General features: G+C 37.2%; 1 protein-coding gene across 1 annotated transcript; it reads right to left on the bottom strand.

The window, feature by feature from the left end:
* Positions 1-10: 10 nt before the first annotated feature.
* Positions 11-2,025, bottom strand: LOC132167333 (cytochrome P450 714C2-like). The gene is made up of 5 exons (XM_059578275.1): positions 1,697-2,025; positions 1,393-1,619; positions 1,045-1,286; positions 589-946; positions 11-469 (listed from the first exon to the last, which is right to left on the bottom strand). The coding sequence occupies exons 1-5, from the start codon at positions 1,989-1,991 to the stop codon at positions 44-46; spliced, it is 1,548 nt and encodes a 515-aa protein (XP_059434258.1). The 5' UTR covers positions 1,992-2,025; the 3' UTR covers positions 11-43.
* Positions 2,026-18,419: the final 16,394 nt, after the last annotated feature.

Raw genomic sequence — 18,419 nt, 5'->3', positions numbered from 1 at the left:
GTAATTGTGCTAATAACCAACCATCAACTGGTCAGCTTATAGCTCACAACTTCTTAATAAGGAGATTGACACCATTTTCAGGCTCTATAACCAACCTCATTGCCGGGGAATGCCTATATTTTGGTGACAAGGAGAATGAGAAGTTGGAGACAATTAAAGCTAAAAGAATTTTGAGCTCTACCATGGCAAAGTTCTGCCCCAAACACGTACGCGGACCAACTCCAAAAGGCATGTAGACATAAGGAAGCTTGCATGCACCACTAACCCCATTGGCAAACCTCTCAGGGTTAAACTCCTTGGCTTCAGGTCCCCAAATATCAGGGTCTTGGTGCAAGGTTACCAACAAGATCCAAACATTGACACCTTTAGGCACCTGAATATCTCCGAATTTCATGTCTTTCATTGCCTCCCTCGACACTATTGGCACCGGAGGGTAAAGTCTCAATGATTCATGAATTACCATTGTCAACTGTCAATGATTAAAACGATTAGAATATAAATTGAATAATTAAATTCATTTTTTTATATTAGTTTAAACTTTTGGGTTAAATGTCAATGTCTTGAATCCACGTGTTGGGCATCGCTTACTATTTTCATCTTGCGAACCGTGTCAACATTAGGCATTTGACTTCCGCAAACTTGGAGCACCTCAGCACGAACTCTGGCTTGCCATTCAGGATTTGAGGCCAACAACATCAGTGTCCACGTTGCAGAGACAGCAGTAGTCTCGTACCCAGCTAAATATATGTTCTTGCAATTGTCTACAATGAATCTTTCTGTCTCTTCTTTGGAAAATCCACTGCTGGTGGCAGCTTCAAGAATCATATGTAACAAATCATAATTCCCTGATGTTGCTTCCTTTCTTTCCTTCGCTACGTCGAGAATCAAAGCGCGAACATCTTTTTCCAGCTTCCATGTTTCTCTATTACTCTTTGTTGGAAAATGTCTGATTGATTGCAACACAAGCAACCACTTTTTATCAAAAAACAACCTTTTTATGTGATGCTAGACATAAAGTGATTTTGGGTAGGGAAAAGATGAAACCTCATTCCAGGAATGCCATTGGATAAAATCTTGTTAGACATATGCTCTTGAAGTGCTCTAAGCTTTAAAAATATCTCCTCCCCTTCGGAATAGTTGCTCCCAAAACAGGCTCTTGAAATTACATCCCCGGAAAAGCTTCTCATATATTCATCAATGTGTACATCTGCAACCCCGCCCTCACTTTCTATCCTCCATGAGTTCACCAATGCCATCGAGGAATCTACCATTATCTTCATCATGCCCTACACAAGGTATAAAGGAGTCTTCTAAGATATTCTCGTAAACGAATTTTATAAACAATTGTGATCTCTCCTACCTGAAAGTAGCTAAGTTCGATTTGAAGCGTACCTTAACCTTGTCCATGTATAGTTCAGGAGCAAGGATCTTCCTCTGGTGAGCCCATGTTGCTCCATTTGAAGTCAGGATCCCTTGACCAAGCAGAGGACCACGCTCTTTGGATTGATACGAAGGCTTTCCAAAGTCTAAGGAAGTGCATATGCTTATTTCCTTCACCACCTCAAGATCGTTCATGTGCAGTATTTGTATGTTGCCAAGGGAGAACATAAATGTTGAACCTGTATACATTATTATAAACAAACCATTCAGAATATTCAAAAATATATGAGATCTGAAGCAATTTATTACTTATTACCATATGATTTTCTCCATTCGTCGAAGAATGGAAAGATTGCAGAAGAGCAATTGTGGGTTATTACTTGCTCTCCTTTTTGTTGAGCCTTTGAGGGTGAGGATTTCATCTTCTTCATGTCACCAATATTTCCAAGCAAAAAAGAGGGTGGAGGGCCTCTGATCCCCTGTTTTCTCAGAATTTCTCGAAGCCTTTTTGGCTTCAATATTAGACCTTCACACATCTTCATAAGCGTGGTAACCAACCCAAGCAAGGCGATTGTGATGATGATCTTAGAAAGAAGCAATAGCTGCTCCATGGCTTTTAGTCTCTAGATCTCTTTTTGTTCCAAAACTGGCTTCTCTTCTTGATAAGCATTTTGGATTGCATGGTTCTGTATATAATGAAGCTTTGACTCTGTCGTACGTACCTTCTAGATATGTTATAATGTGTGGTTGTAATTTCTTTTTTTTTTTTTCAGGGTGGTGTAAAATGAAGATTAATCCATCCCTCCAAAATTACCCCCACAAACTTTAGCTTGTGCATCCTCTTTCTAAAATAGACTTGAGCTATAGTATCTCTTCAAATAAATAAATAATGAATAGAAAATTATTAAGCAGATTTTCTTAAAAAAAAAATAAATAAATAAAAGAGAAAAAAAGGAAGAGTAATACTATGGACCATTTTTTTTATCTTCTTTTTATCTTCTTTAAGCTGATGTGGCTTTCAAAATCACATTTGAATCAAAATTCAAGTATGATTTATTTAAAATTTAATGATAATTTTAAAAATTACATCGACCTTAAAAAGATAAAAAGAAAATAAAAAAATTATCTCTCCCATTACTTAAAAAAAAAATACATAAGTTAAAGTTCTTGTCTAAAAAGTGTTTTATATAACAAGAAAACAAGTTGTTGGATAAGATTCGTTTACCCAATATTAGTTAAATATATACAATATAAAAGTTTTAAAACTTCTATTGATTAGATTAGACAACACACGTCGCCAAGGGCAGCTCAATACATCATCAAAGGCAAAATGCTCCACTAGATGTCAAACCCAAAAAAAAAAAAAAAAATTAGACAACACACTATCCTATTTGTATCAAAACGTGTCATTTGGGTTAGTATTTCTTAAAAGATATATATATTTTTTTCTCTACAATGTTTTTTTGTTTTTCTTCAGCAATAACAAGAAAATTGGGTATGAAGAGAAATTGCACTTTGGAACTGAATTGGAGAGAATGGTTCATAATAAGACACTAGAAGATATTGTGCCACAATCCTCTCCTACACTCAAGACCACACCTGTCAAGGAGAACCCAACAAGGAAACATACAGCTGGAAGGAAATATCCAGCTCCAGTTATTGCGCCAGAATCTTCTAGTAATCATACAAGGAAACACACACAGCTGGAGATTCATGAGTTATAGCCACTAGTCAAATATACCTTCATAAGGAAAACATTAAAGACAAAACGCTCCAGCAATTAACATGACGCTCCTGTCATAAATTAGATTTTCAATCAGTAGAAATTTCCTTGTAAAAGTCTCTCTCGTGCTTGTATATAATGTACCACATACACTGGTTGTAATTAACAAAGTGAGAAGATTATCTCCAAGAGAATTGTTTGTCATTATATGGTATCAGAGCCCTTCTAGGACTCACGTCATTTTTTTTTCTGATCCTCAAAATGTCTTCCTCCACCAATTCCACCAACGTCACTCCCTCTGTCACCCTTTCCCCTGCCTCTCTGTTTAACAATCTTCCTCATCGTGTCACTGCCCAACTTACTCGTGAAAATTATATCACGTGGCAATGGCAGATGGTAACTTACCTCAAAGCCCAAAATGTCTATGGTTTTGTCGAAGGCACCATCCCTTCACCCACACAAACAATTCCTAACCCCACCCCTCTACGGATTCCCCTGATACAATTGCCAACCCAGATTTTCTCACTTGGCTCCAGCAAGATCAAATGGTCCTAAGTACCATCTTGTCCACCCTCACTGAGAGTATTATCTCTCAAGTTATTGGTTATTCCACCTCAAGTGAAGTCTGGCATGCTCTTGAACGCATGTACTCTTCCCATTCACGGGCTCGGATCATGCAAGTTCACTATCAACTTGCTACACTCAAGAAAGGAGGCTCCTCCATTTCTGAATTTTTTTTCAGAAATTCAAGACTCTTGCTGATACTCTAGCTTCTACTGGCCAGCCACTCAATGATTCTGAGATGGTTTCATTTTTACTTGCTGGTTTGGGCACTGAGTTTGACTCGTTTGTAACCTCTGTTACCACCCGTGTGGACCCCATGTCCATTGAAGACTTATATGCGCACCTTTTGACTCATGAAATGCGCCTAGAGCACAACTCCAGTGCTGTTGAATCTGTTTTTCCCTCAGCAAACGTGGCTACAGCACGTCCTTTGACCCATAAAAATAAGGGTGCATACCGTGGGCCATCCCCACCCTTTCGCCAGCATTCCACTCACAGATCCCATGGTTTCCGTGGGAGAGGCCGTGGCAGAGGGCCATCACACACATCAACTGGTCCCAATTCTCGACCAGTCTGCCAAGTTTGCAACAAACCTGGCCATACTGCCCTTAGTTGTTACCACAGGTTTGATTATTCTTTTCAAAAGGATAACTCACCTAACATGCAAGCTTTTTCTGCAGCATCCTCTCAGAACAACAATGATATCAACTGGTATCCAGACACCGGGGCTACCAACCATGTCACATCGGAGCATGAAAATCTCAACCTTTATTCTGATAGCTACACCGGCACAGATCAATTGCATGTAGGCAATGGGCAAGGTCTAACTATAAGCAACACTGGTTCTTCCAAATTAATCTATCCTAATGCTTCATTTTTATTGACCAATCTTCTTCATGTCCCACAGATTAAAAAGAACCTTTTGTCAGCTTCTCAGTTCACTCGTGATAATAATGTCTATTTTGAATTTCACCCCTCTTTCTTTTGTGTTAAGGATTCACTCACGGGCAACACTCTGCTTCGCGGCCAGAGTAAAGATGGCCTCTACACGTTCCCCTCATGTCCTCCTCCACCTCGGTTAGCCTTCTTGGGTGAACGTGCTTCCATGGACCGCTGGCATTGTCGTCTAGGTCATCCCTCCCTCCGTATTGTTAGTCAAGTCGTTCGCGCTCATCACCTTGCAATTCTCAAGAATAAAGTCTCTGGTCTATGTGCTGCATGTCGAATGGGAAAAAGCCATGAGCTACCATTTCATCTTTCTCCATCTGTTTCAAATTATCCCTTGGATTTAATCTTTACCGATGTATGGGGACCTTCCCCTTATTATTCTAATAATGGCAATCGGTATTATGTGTGTTTTATTGATGATTACAGTAAATTTGTGTGGTTGTTTCCTATTGCCGCTAAATCTGCTGTTACTTCTATATTCTTACAGTTCCAAACACATGTGGAAAAAATTTTTGAGCGTAAAATCAAAGCCATCCAATCAGACTGGGGTGGAGAATTTCGAGCTCTCAATCCCATTTTATCACGCCAAGGGATCTCTCATAGGATCTCTTGTCCTCACACTCATCAACAACAAGGTTCCGTGGAAAGAAAACACAGACACCTTGTCGAAACGGGTCTCTCCTTACTCGCAGCCGCTTCCATGCCACTCAAATTCTGGGATGACGCCTTCCTCACTGCAGCCTTTTTAATTAATCGTCTCCCTTCCTCAGTTACCCACAACAAATCGCCATTTGAATTACTATTCCACAAGGCTCCTGACTATAATTTCTTAAAGGTTTTTGGGTGTGCATGTTGGCCTCATTTGCGCCCTTACAACCAACACAAACTTGCCTTCCGATCTCAACTTTGTGTTTTTCTCGGGTATAGTTTTCAACATAAAGGTTACAGGTGTCTCCATGTTCCTTCAGGCCGCATTTATGTGTCATGTAATGTTATTTTTGATGAAAATTCTTTTCCTTTTCATACTAACTCTGTGATTGCAGCTTCTCCCAAGACTAATTCTGTGCCATTACCTTCCAACCTCACGGTACTACCAACTCCACTTGTCACAGATCTTCCATCTCCACAATCCTCTCCTCATGCACCTCAAGTTACACCTGGCCCACTACACTCTCCCTGCTCATCAAATTCAGAACCTGCTGCGTCACCTAATGCCCATGTGCTGCCGGTTCCCCATGTGCCTACTACTGCATCTAATTCCACTACTATGCCAGGTGCTGCTCACTCCATGCAAACAAGGTCCAAGAATCAAATCCATAAGCCACGTGCATTCACAGATGGGACCATTCCCTATCCTCCACCAAAGGCACTTCTCACCACGATTGATGCTTCCTATGAGGAACCTACCTCATTCACAATTGCACACAAATCCCTGCACTGGAGGGAAGCCATGACATCTGAATTTAATGCTCTCCTTCAAAATGGGACATGGACGCTTGTTCCTCGAGAGCCCCACATGAACCTTGTTGGGTGCAAATGGATCTATAAAATCAAGCGAAAATCTGATGGCACTATCGATCGCCACAAAGCTCGACTAGTCGCCAAAGGATTTCACCAACAACCTGGGATTGATTATGATGATACTTTCAGTCCAGTGGTTAAACCCACAACCATTCGGACTGTCCTTTCTATTGCTGTCTCATCCAATTGGTATATAAAACAATTGGATGTAACAAATGCTTTTCTCCATGGATTTTTGCAGGAAGATGTATACATGGTTCAACCACAAGGATTTGTTCATCCCACTCTTCCAGATCACGTTTGTCACCTCAAAAAATCCCTCTATGGTCTTAAACAGGCTCCGCGAGCATGGTTCTCACGCCTTAGCTCTCACCTACAGGAACTTGGTTTTGTGGGTTCACGGGCAGATACTTCGTTATTTCTTTTTGGTACCGGTGCTACCACTATTTTCATTCTCATCTACGTGGATGATATAATCATTACAGGTCCAAATACAGAACTCATAGCCCGTCTTATTGCTAAGCTCCAAGGTGATTTCCCAATCAAGGACCTGGGCACTCTTAATTACTTCTTAGGTGTGGAAGTAACCCCTGATGCACGTGGACTTTTTCTCTCTCAACGAAGGTACATTTTGGACCTCCTCAAGAAATCTAATATGCTATCTGCTAAGACAGTGACATCCCCTATGTCTTCTTCCAAGACATTGTCCCGCTTTGATGGCGAAGCATTTGAAGATCCTTCGTTATATCGAAGTATTGTTGGTTCCTTACAATATCTCTCACTCACTCGCCCAGACATCTCTTTTGCCGTCAATAAAGTTTGTCAATTTCTCCAACGGCCAACAATCCCACATTGGACTGCTATAAAGCGAATATTGAGGTATTTGAAACATACTTTGTTCTATGGGTTACTCATTCGCAAAAACTCAGTCTCACAATTACATGCTTACTCCGATGCCGATTGGGCTGGCTGCCCCGATGATCGCCGTTCTACTGGTGGCTATTGCATTTTTCTTGGGAGTAATCTTATATCTTGGAGCTCTCGTAAACAAGCCACTGTCTCACGCTCAAGCACCGAAGCCGAATACCGCTCACTTGCCAATACAACGGCTGAAATTCAGTGGCTCCAGTCCCTTCTCAAAGAACTTGGTATATTCCTATCTGCACCTCCCATCCTATGGTGTGACAATCTTGGCGCCACCTACCTAACAGCCAATCCCATGTTTCACGCCCGTACCAAACATATCGAAATAGATTTTCATTTCGTTCGTGATAAGGTTGCAGCAAAATCCTTGATGGTCCGATTTATTTCCACAAAAGATCAAAAAGCGATATCTTTACCAAACCTTTGGTCTCTACACGCTTTGATGTTCTCCGTAGCAATCTCAGCATCACTGAAATTCCGCTTCAATTGAGGGGGCATATTAAGACACTAGAAGATATTGTGCCACAATCCTCTCCTACACTCAAGACCACACCTGTCAAGGAGAACCCAACAAGGAAACATACAGCTGGAAGGAAATATCCAGCTCCAGTTATTGCGCCAGAATCTTCTAGTAATCATACAAGGAAACACACACAGCTGGAGATTCATGAGTTATAGCCACTAGTCAAATATACCTTCATAAGGAAAACATTAAAGACAAAACGCTCCAGCAATTAACATGACGCTCCTGTCATAAATTAGATTTTCAATCAGTAGAAATTTCCTTGTAAAAGTCTCTCTCGTGCTTGTATATAATGTACCACATACACTGGTTGTAAATTAACAAAGTGAGAAGATTATCTCCAAGAGAATTGTTTGTCATTACAATAATTAAGCGAAACTCACAAAAACTACTCCATCCGGGCAATTATTGACCGGAGGAGGACCCGTAATGCTTAAGAATTCATCCATTCTTGCTCCTTGGCAAATGTGGGACAAGCTCTTTTTTTTTTTTTTTTTTTTGGCTATGCAATTCTAAGAGAATTGGGTAAGGAAAAATGACACTAGCGGAACTGAACATAAACGAATGATTTATAATTTTGCAGAATTTACAAAATTACTACATTTAAGCAATGATCTGGTAAACCTTGGAATTACAAAACCCTCTTAAGACATGAATTGGTAGATCTTTGAATTAGGTTTCCAACGCTATCAAACTGGTTCCAATCCAATGTCAGGAAACTTGATATATGATTTTTTTTTTTTTTATTAAAGCTTGTTTAGTGTGAATTCCACCCTACACCAGATATGGAGCGGAAAAAGAGACCATTTATATTTTTGTGTTTTTGTGTAGTTACAGTAAAAGAATTTAGTTGTCTATTACAGCTTTGTGAACTGGAAAATTATCATGTTTGCTGGGATTATGTCATGGCGTTGGGGATTCAGCAATATTGGAGAAACAAGGATTTTAAAGCCCATGTGTTCAGGTTGGCTCTTGGAGCTACACATTAGGAAGGATTACTTAGGTGCGGTAGTAAATCATGCGTACTCAAAACGATCCGGGAAAAATAATTTTTTTTTTAAAGTAGTATAATATAATATTTATTAAATATTAAAAAATTAAAAGTATTAAAAAAATAAAATAAAAACGAAAATGAATGAAAAGGGTGGCCCTTTAATAAAAAAAAATGAGATGACCTGAATCAATTTGTTTTGCTGCTGAAATGGCCTAATTACCCCATACCGGTCCGGGGATTGACGAATCAATCTCATGGCCAGGAGGTGGCTTCACACTCACACAAAGGCCAAAAGAAAAAAATACATAAAAAAAAAAAAAAATTAATGACCCTTAAGGTGGCCGCACTAATTCTCAAAGCCCGGTGGTTTCGGGTTACCACCCCCAAAGGCTCTAAAGCAAATATGAGTGATGATAAACATCACGTCCGACGTGCACGAACAATTATGCACGCCCGTGTAATTTTTTTTTTTAATTAAAATATTAAAATATTAAAATATTATATTTTAATATTTTAAAATATTAAATCACGCAGGCGTGTATGACTACGTGCAGTCATGCACGCTCGGCGTGATGTTTATCATCACTATATATATATGCACGCTCGGCGTGATGTTTATCATCACTATATATATATATATATATATGTTTGGGTTTTGGGGGTGGCCGAGGGTGGTCTGGCCACCCCCATACCTGCCTTGGCGGTGGTCCGGCCACCCGCAAAGGGCCAAAACCCAAACTTTTTAAATTTTTTTTTTTTCTTTTTCTTTTGGCCTTTTGTGGGTGGTCGAACTATCCTCTTAGCCATGGGGGTGGTTCATTCACTCTCAAATTGGCTATGAGCTACCCCTTTCATTTTTTTTAATATTTTATTTTTTTATTTTGATTTTTCTTTAAAAAAAACAAAATTTATTGCTCAGAACAACCAGCTACCACATGCTGCGGTAGTTTTGCACTACGGCACCTAGGCTAGATCCTAATAGGAATGCTTGATTACCAGATTTTAGTTGAAGTCTTTGTTTGGTTTGGCTTTGGTTGTTAGCCTTTAGTTTTCAGATTTGTAGAGTGTTTTGTTTTCTAGTTAAAAAATAATCTTATGCATAAATAAAAAATAAAAAGAGTCAAACCCTTACTTTATTGATTTTTATTTCAAGTTTCTGATTACGAGGTCTAAACTTTTGAGTTTATTCAAAACTTACCTGAGAAACTGTTTAAATATTCAAAATTTATCGATATAATATTTAATTTAATTAATTAGTTAATTATCTGTATAATATTTTGGTCATTCAACTGAATGTTTGGTCTAATCTATACAAGGGTCCACAAAAAAATTACAGTGACACCTACAATGTCATGTCTAAACAATGAAGACATGACATGACATTGCCGGTGTTACCTAGAAGTGATAAATAAGACATGACATTGCGGTTTAACGACTCAAGTAACACAAAAATTAATTCATCAAACACACACGACTACTCCTACTAGGACACAAACCTATAGAGAAAGTAATAGGAGAAACTTCAAGTTTGTCCTTTCAAATCTTCAGTCAATTTAATAAATACTTTTTAAATTTCAAATCTTTCACTTTACTCCTTTAAATTTTAAATTTCTATCATTGTTTCTCTTTCGGTTAGTTTTTACCATTAAACTCAAACGGTTTAACATTTTGTGCTCATTATACACTCAACCAAAGCTACACTGTTTTGGACTCCAAAACTACATCACCACCCAACCCAAAATGACAACGTTTTGAGCATTATATTTTAAAAAATAAAATAAAATAAAGACCAAAATCGGGGTGGCTCTTGGCCGGTTTGGGGGTGGTCGAACCACCCCCATGGCCAAGGGGGTGGTTCGGCCACCCCCAGAAGCCAAAAAAAAAAAAAAAAAAAAGGGATCAGGTGTTTTGGGGATGGTCCGACCACCCCTAATGGGCTAGGGGTGGTTTCAGCCACCCCTTACCGACTGTATAGGGTGGCCGAAACCACCCCCAGCCCTTGTGGGTAGTCCGACCACCCACAAAAGCCCAAACCCATTCTCCCATGCAAATTTTTTTGGACTTTTGGGAGTGGCCGAACCATCGCAAAGGGCTTGGGGGTGGTTTTGACCACACTATACAGCCGGTAGGGGTGGCCAAAACCACCCCCCAACCCCTTGGGGTGGTCCGGCCACCCCCAAAACACCCGATCCCCCTTTTTTTTTTTTTGTCCTTTTGGGGGTGTGGCCTATAGGGGTGGTTCGACCACCCCCAGACCGGCCAGGGGGTGGCTGGAGCCACCCCGATTTTGGTCTTTTTTTTTTTGTAAATAATAATATTAATGCTTAAAACAACATCGTTTTGGGTTAAGTGGGTGTTGTAGTGTTAGGGCCCAAAATAGTATAGTTTTAGGGTGAGGGTATAATTGGCATAAAGAGTCAAATCGTTTGACTCTAACGTTGAAAACTAACAGAAGAGTCTAAAGTGAGAGCAAATCAAAATTTAGAGGTCTAAAGTGAGAGATTTGAAAGTTGAGGGGGGCTTTATCAAATTGACTAGAAGTTTAGGGGGACAAACTGAAATTTTTCCCAAAACAATACAACAATAAAACATTCAACATTAGAACATCACACTCACCTAGAGGAATGCTACATTGCAATCTACAAACCATCTCCCTACTATCTCCTCACTTTACTATTTTGATTTTTTTTTTTTTTTAAAAAAAAATAATAATAATAAAGAGAGAAGAGATGGTGAAGAGATGGTTTGTAGAATGCAAAAAATAATATCCCCACTCACCTAGTGGGGCTTAGTAACGTCCAAATACACATTTCAATCGGTGGAACAGCTCTTCTCTCTTTACCCCAACACTCCGGCCACCTTTGATAACCTTGAAATTCGTGCAAATAGGCTAAGGTGAGTTAAGGATGAATATATAGATTTCATAGCCGCCTTTTATGCAATATGATCGATCCTTCGGGTGTCTGGACCCAGGATCGACCATGTGGGACTTAGGATCGATCCTCTAGACTACAAACTGGCCTAAAGGTCATTCCGGGTCCAAAAACTCGTCTCGCTCAAGCCCAACTTGATTCTGACTAATCCTAAAGTCCAAATTACTTTGTTTCTTAATTAGGGTTAGGACCAGGGTATTACAAATTTATATCAGCCGAAAAGACCAAAAAAAAAAAAAAAAAGCAATGGAGCATGTCAGAGAGTACCAACAAGGGTAACTCAAATGCTTATGCCAGCAAAGTGTTTTGAAGAGCAAAATGATGAATTGCTAATGGGCAAAGACGAAAAGTCCCTTTATTTGGGAACATGATTCTCTCCAATTTATTTTAAATTAAAAAATATCCAATTAATGGTCAGGATCTCTATAAATCCTAAGGCCATAAAAAGGATATATGTCCCATTAAAAAAAAAAAAATTATATATATTAAAAATAATTTTTTTTTTAAAAAAACAAAATTATAAAAAATTATGGGGTGGCTGGCCATCCCATGGCCCTTGGAGGTGGTCCAGCCACCCCGAGGGCCGAATCTTAAAAAAATAAAATAAAATAAAATTTGTTTGGCCCTTGGGTTTGGCCAGACCAACCCCAAGGGCCATGGGGGTGGCTTCGGCCACCCTAGACGGCCGATCTTGGGTGGCCGAAGCCACCCCCAGGCCCAATGGGGATGGTCCGGCCACCACCAACGGCCAAACGAAAAAATTAAAAAAAATAATTAAAAAAAATTGTTTGGCCTTTGGGGGTGGCCGAACCACCCCCGTTGGGCTTGGGAGTGGCTTCGAGCCGGTCTGGGGTGACCGAAGCCATTCCATGGCCCTTGGATGTAGTTTGGCCACCCCCAAGGGCCAAACGATTTTTTTTTTTTTAGTTTGGTCATAGTGGGGGTTGGACCACCCTCAAGTCCGGCCATTAGGGGTGGCTCTTAGCTAAAATGGGGTGGTTCGGCCACCCCCTATGGACAAGATGGGGTGGCCAACCACCCTTTATTTTTTATTATTTTGTTTTAATATGAAATAATATTTTATTATTATTTTTTGTTAGTGGGACAGATATCTCATTTGTGGCTCTAAGATTATTAAGAAGAAATTTTGGCCATAAACTAGATATTTTTTAGTCCATTTTAGACTGGAGATGATCTTATTCCCTTTACTTGATAGTGAGTTTTCTTTTATAGGGTTGTCTTGCCTTCAATTGATTTCCTTCCATTCATCCCACATCTTCTTGCATTAAAACATGGCTTATCTTTAAAAATAAGAGCAAACATTTATTGCGATCATGGATTGGGAATGAATTCCATGCTATGTGCATGAAGTACTCCGGGGTTAATATGTTAATATCTGATTTAAATGAACTTGGTGTCTAAGTCAGGTAGGCTTGTCCGCCCATAACCCAATCATAATTATCAATTTTTTTTGTAGTCCACGAAGGTAAAGGATGTGAGTGTAATTGAATTATGAGAATATTGTGTGATATCTATTGATCAGCAACACATAAAAATGATGGAGAATTCCATTCATGACAATTTTTTTTTTTTTTTTTTAAAAAAAAAAATACAAAATACAAAAACACCACAAAACATGTTCCCGAAGTGTGGGTTGTGTGACAAATCCCTATCAAAACCAATTGTTGTGTGCCCATGAAAGAAGATGATATTATTCTCAAGGATAGTTCAATCGACTAGGAATCACCACAAAACATGTTCCCGAAGTGTGGGTTGTGTGACAAATCCCTATCAAAACCAATTGTTGTGTGCCCATGAAAAAAGATGATATTATTCTCAAGGATAGTTCAATCGACTGAGAATCAAGTCTCATGAAGCGGAAGTCACTAGTTTGAATGTTCCTCTATCTTCCTTTTTTTTTTTGTGTGGATATGTAAAAAAAAATGATATAATTATTTGGTAAGTGCTTTAGAATGATTGTTAGGTAACAATTGAGCATCAGAATGATTAAAAGTCCGTACAACTTTTCCAAAAGTTTGGAATTACTTAAGACGCACCTAGTGCTCAGATGTTCGGTAATCTAGCGGAAAGAAATTAATGGTCTATGCAATACCAAGAGAATTGGGTAAGGAAAAAAATGACAGTACTATCGGAGGTGAATATAAGGGAATGATTTAGGCAATTGCTGATTTAAGGATGATCCAAAATGGTTAAGAATTTGTCCAGCGCATGCTCCAGACAATGTTGTTATTTATTTCTTTGTTTACTTTTGATAGGGGTAATGGTTTGACCCTATACCCTGTGGTCCAAGTATTAATTAGGCGATCCCCTGCAACAAAAACCATTCATTGAGGGAGAAAAATCAAGGGCTGCAACCCACCCGCCTAATATCATGGAAACTCAGAACCAATATAAAGCCAATCCCTTTCAACACTAAAGTTAAATTTTTCCCTTTAATTGGATTGAAGTTTTTTTTTAAAAAAAAATATATATAATTCATTAAATTGACATGTATCAAAAATACATATAAAAATTATATATATTCTTAATAGAGTATGTGTTCTTTTAAACATATATATTTTGAACACATTTTAGTTTAATAAATCGGGTTAGAAAAATTTTTTCCCAACCCAATTTGAGGAAAGACAACTAATTATGTCAAACCTTAGCCTTCCCTAATCATGGGGTTGTAATGAAAAATGCTTTGGCTACTGGTGGTAGAATGCCTAGCATGGGGTTATCGAAGGGAGACTAATTGCATTTTTTGTAGATACTGATGTAATGTGACGTAGTAGGTCGCAAAAGCAAATAAGATGCAATTAACAACTTTTCTAAAAACCTTGAGTCTATCAAGGATTTCTCATTGATAAACTCATCATAATAAAAATCAACTCCCCTATTACATGTTAGGTTTGCTGTATTTAAAATACTATGAAAACTAGGAGCAAAGCACAACTAAGCCTATTATGGAAATTTTTAGAATAATAAAGGAAAATTACAATAAAATAAAATACTAATTTTAAAGAACTTAATTAATAGAAGTAGAATATATTTGATTGCCGAAATATCTTTTTGCTGGAGTAAAATCTTCAATAAATTCTTCAATATAGCAATCAAATCTTTGCTTCTTGGATTTTGCTTTTAATGCGACAGATTTTGAAGCTCATCGGCAATCTCGTTCGGATGAGATAGCTGACAAGCCTCTCGGTGGCTTCTCGGCGTTCCCTCGTCCCCAATCTCGTTCAGACAAGATTAGTGACAAGCCACTCAGTGTTCCCTCCCCAGCAATCTCGTTCGGACGAAATTAGTGACGAGTCTCTTGGAGCTCCCTCGTCTGCAATCCGGAGGAGATTAGTGATGAGCCTCTTGGTGGCTGCTTCTTGTAAGAGAAATAAAGAAAATACAGAAAATCGAAATTATTCCTAAGGTGTGTCACTTTCGTTAAGAAATTATTTTCCCCCACCAGATATGGTATGCAAAAGAGTAACAGCAAATATTTCTCTAAGATACAATGAAGCCCAAAAAACTTATGTAATTTAATTGTATTTTGCACAAACGAAATTAAACCTAAAATACCCTCAAATTTTTTATTTCATCACACTACAAAAAAAGGGCAATTTTTTCACGTGGCAAACAGTATCCATTTTTTGCCACGTCAGTAAATATTGACGTGCCAAAAGTGGCACGTCAACAATTTATTTTTTTGACGTGCCAAAAGTGACACGTCAACATTTACTGACGTGTTGAATATAACACGTCACGATTTACTGACGTGTCAATATTTGACACGTCAGTAAATTTGAATTCAATTTAATTTTAAATTTTTTTTTAAAATAACTTAATAATTTAATATTTACTGACGCGTCAAAGTTAGACACTTCAGTAAATATTGACTTGTCACTTTGACACGTCAGTAAATATAATGTTTATATATATTATATTTATATATATAATAAAAAAAGAAAAAAAATTCTGACGTGCCATATGTGGCACGTCAGGAATTTTTGACGTGCCAAATATGGCACGTCAGAATTTCTTTTATATATATATATAAATTCTTGATGTGCCTAAGACTTCTTGGGAAGGCCAGATCGCCCATGACTTTTTTTTTTTTTTTTATCAGGTTTATATATATATTGCTGACGTGCTAATTTAGCACGTCAGTATTTTTTTTTTTTTTTCATATCAGGTTTATATATATATGTTTCTGACGTGCTAATTTGGCACGTCAGAATTTTCTGACGTGTCAAAACTAGGACGTCAGAAATTTCTGACGTGCTAGTGAAAAAAAATAGCGGGACATTCAACTTAATTTTTCCTCTTCTTTCTCTCTTTTATTATTTATTCTTTCCCTAGATCTATTTTCTTATTTAATTCCAAATCTTCTTTCCGTCTCTCAATCTCCCTCTTCTCTCTCAATCTCTCTGCACAGCAACAAAGCTAGAAGAAAAGCAGATCAAGAAGAAAAAAAACAAAAGGAGAAGAGAAGCAAAAGAAAAAAAAAAAAGAAAAAAGGAGAAGATCGAAGAAGATAAACAGAAATAAATAAATAAAAGGAGAAGAGAAGCAGAAAAAAAAAAAAAAAAAAAAAAAAAAAAGGAGAAGAGAAGAAGATCGAAGAAGAGAGATTTTTGATTTGAAGAAATTCTGATTTGGTTTATTTTAATTTGATTTGAGAGATTTTTGATTTTTGATTTTTGATTTGAAAGGAAGAAGATCGAAGAAGGAAGATGATATTTTTTTATTTGGTTTTTATTTTTTGAAGATTTTTTGGGTCAGGGTTTTTGAAAAATGAAAGAAGAGAGAGAGTGAAAATGGAGGAAGGAAGAGATCAGGAGAGAGCTGGGGGGAGAAGAAACACGATTGTATTTCAAAATTAAAAAAATATTTTTAATTGAAAAAAAAAAATCCAGTAAAAATTTTTTAAAAAAAAATTATTAAAAACTAATAATTTTTCTTTTTTTAAATTTTTTCTGGATTTTTTTTTTCAATTAAAAACATTTACTGACGTCAGAAAAAAAAAATTTAAAATAATTTTTCTTTTTTAAAATTTTTTCTGGATTTTTCTGACATGTCAGAAAATTCTGACGTGTTAAATTTAACACGTCAAAAATTTTCCATTTCTGACACGCATAATCTTAACGCTTGAGACACGTCAAAACCGACCCGTCAGGAAGATTTTCTGACGTGTCAGACCACCTGACACGTCAGAAAATGTAAGTCAGCAAAATTTTTTTTTTGTAGTGTCAAGAGACAAAGACTAATTATTTTTTAAGTATAAAGAAGAATTCTAAAGAGAATAAAATAATTAGAGATAGTTATATACTTAGATATAATTTTGAAATTGTCTCCAAATGGTAGCTCAATCAGCTGTGAACCACATCTTATGAAGCGGAGGTTACTAGTTCGAATCTACCCTCCTCCTTCCCTTGTGTGGACATGTCAAAAAAAAAATATTTGAAATTAAATTGCTAATTTAACAATAGAAACTGCTATTAAACTGCCAAACTACTATTAAACTACAGTTCAGTAAATCCAACCATTGGATCAACCTAAGAAGCATCCTAAGTTTAAATTAACCACTAGATCGAATGATCTTGACCGTCCAAAAATGAATGTTCATGATAAGATTCCTCTGAACTCTGATACAAAGTGTCAAGTGCGCCATCAAGGTGTCTTAGGGCCCGTTTGGGAGTGCGATTTTAAAAATTGCGTTTTTAAAATCGCACAAGCGTTTAATAAAACATACTAAAAGGTACTTTTTTTTATCAATTGAGTGTTTGGATAACATTAGCATATAATTACGGTATCATGACCAAATTACCAATAAGGATGAACAAGACAGAGAGGATGAAGAAAAAAAAAAAAAAGAGAGAAAAAAAGGGTTTTAATATATTTTAGGTGGGTATTCTTGGTATTTTTTTCATTCCCGTTCTAAAAAAGGTAACTATTTCGCCAAATATCTTTTTAATAGAAATCATGATTTTGTTATAAATTCGCACTTTTTCAAATAAGCACCCTCTAATCAGCTTATGGAAATCGCAGATTTTTTTGCGATTTTAAAATTGCAATCCCAAACACTCTAAAGTTTCGATTTGGTTTAAAATCGCAGATTATTTTTTAAAAAACGCACTCCCAAACGCACCCTTACACAACCCACGGGCGTGTGTCCTTCCAACCGTACTATAGTACACCCAAGCATTTCTAATAGCTTAAAGTTTGTTAGCCCTTATAAGTGGTAACTCCAATTTCTCCCTTTCCAATGTGGGAATATCTTCCTTCAATGCTCTTTAAAACCTTTTATTTTAAAAAAAATCTCAAGATACAAATTAATATATATATATATGCGAGCAAATCTCTCCAGTTTTCACCCTTCTTTTTATAGCCGATTTTGATCCAATAAACCTTGGAATTTGAAAAATGTCTTCAGACATGAATTTGCAGATCTTTGAATCTTTCCAACATCATCAAATTTGCTCTAACTCGATGTCAGAAACTCGAGATATGACATTTTTATTAAAGCTCATCTGCTGTGAATTCCACCATACACCAGATATGGAGCGAAAATGTAGATAATTTATTCTTTTTGTGTTTTTGTGTAGTTACAGTAAAAGAATTTGGTTGTCTATTATGAAGCTTTGTGATCTGGAAAATTATCATGTTTGCTGGGATTTGTAATGATTTGAATATTCCGCCTTACTCAATTGAGCATTGGACGTTTGTATTTATAAAATATAATATGTTGTACATTTGCGAACTACATTTGAAATATACAACTTATCTAAGAAGATAAGAATCTACAATTGAATAGATGAGAGACCTAATCTACTGTAACAACCTTATCTAAGATAACAAGTTTATCTAAGTTTAAACTTTGAGTTGATTATCAATCTTCTTGTGATTATCCTT

This window comes from Corylus avellana, chromosome ca1 (assembly GCF_901000735.1).
Source record: "Corylus avellana chromosome ca1, CavTom2PMs-1.0".
Lineage (NCBI taxonomy): Eukaryota > Viridiplantae > Streptophyta > Magnoliopsida > Fagales > Betulaceae > Corylus > Corylus avellana.
Note: the sequence above shows the minus strand (reverse complement) of the source record. Positions and strands in the feature narration are given on the sequence as shown.

Coding starts and splice junctions, on each gene's coding strand:
- LOC132167333 (XM_059578275.1), bottom strand. CDS start 1,991: ATGGAGCAGCTATTGCTTCTTTCTAAGATCATCATCACAATCGCCTTG. Junction 1,620..1,696: donor CGAATGGAGAAAATCATATG/GTAATAAGTAAT, acceptor TAATGTATACAG/GTTCAACATTTATGTTCTCC. Junction 470..588: donor CGGTTCGCAAGATGAAAATA/GTAAGCGATGCC, acceptor AATCATTGACAG/TTGACAATGGTAATTCATGA.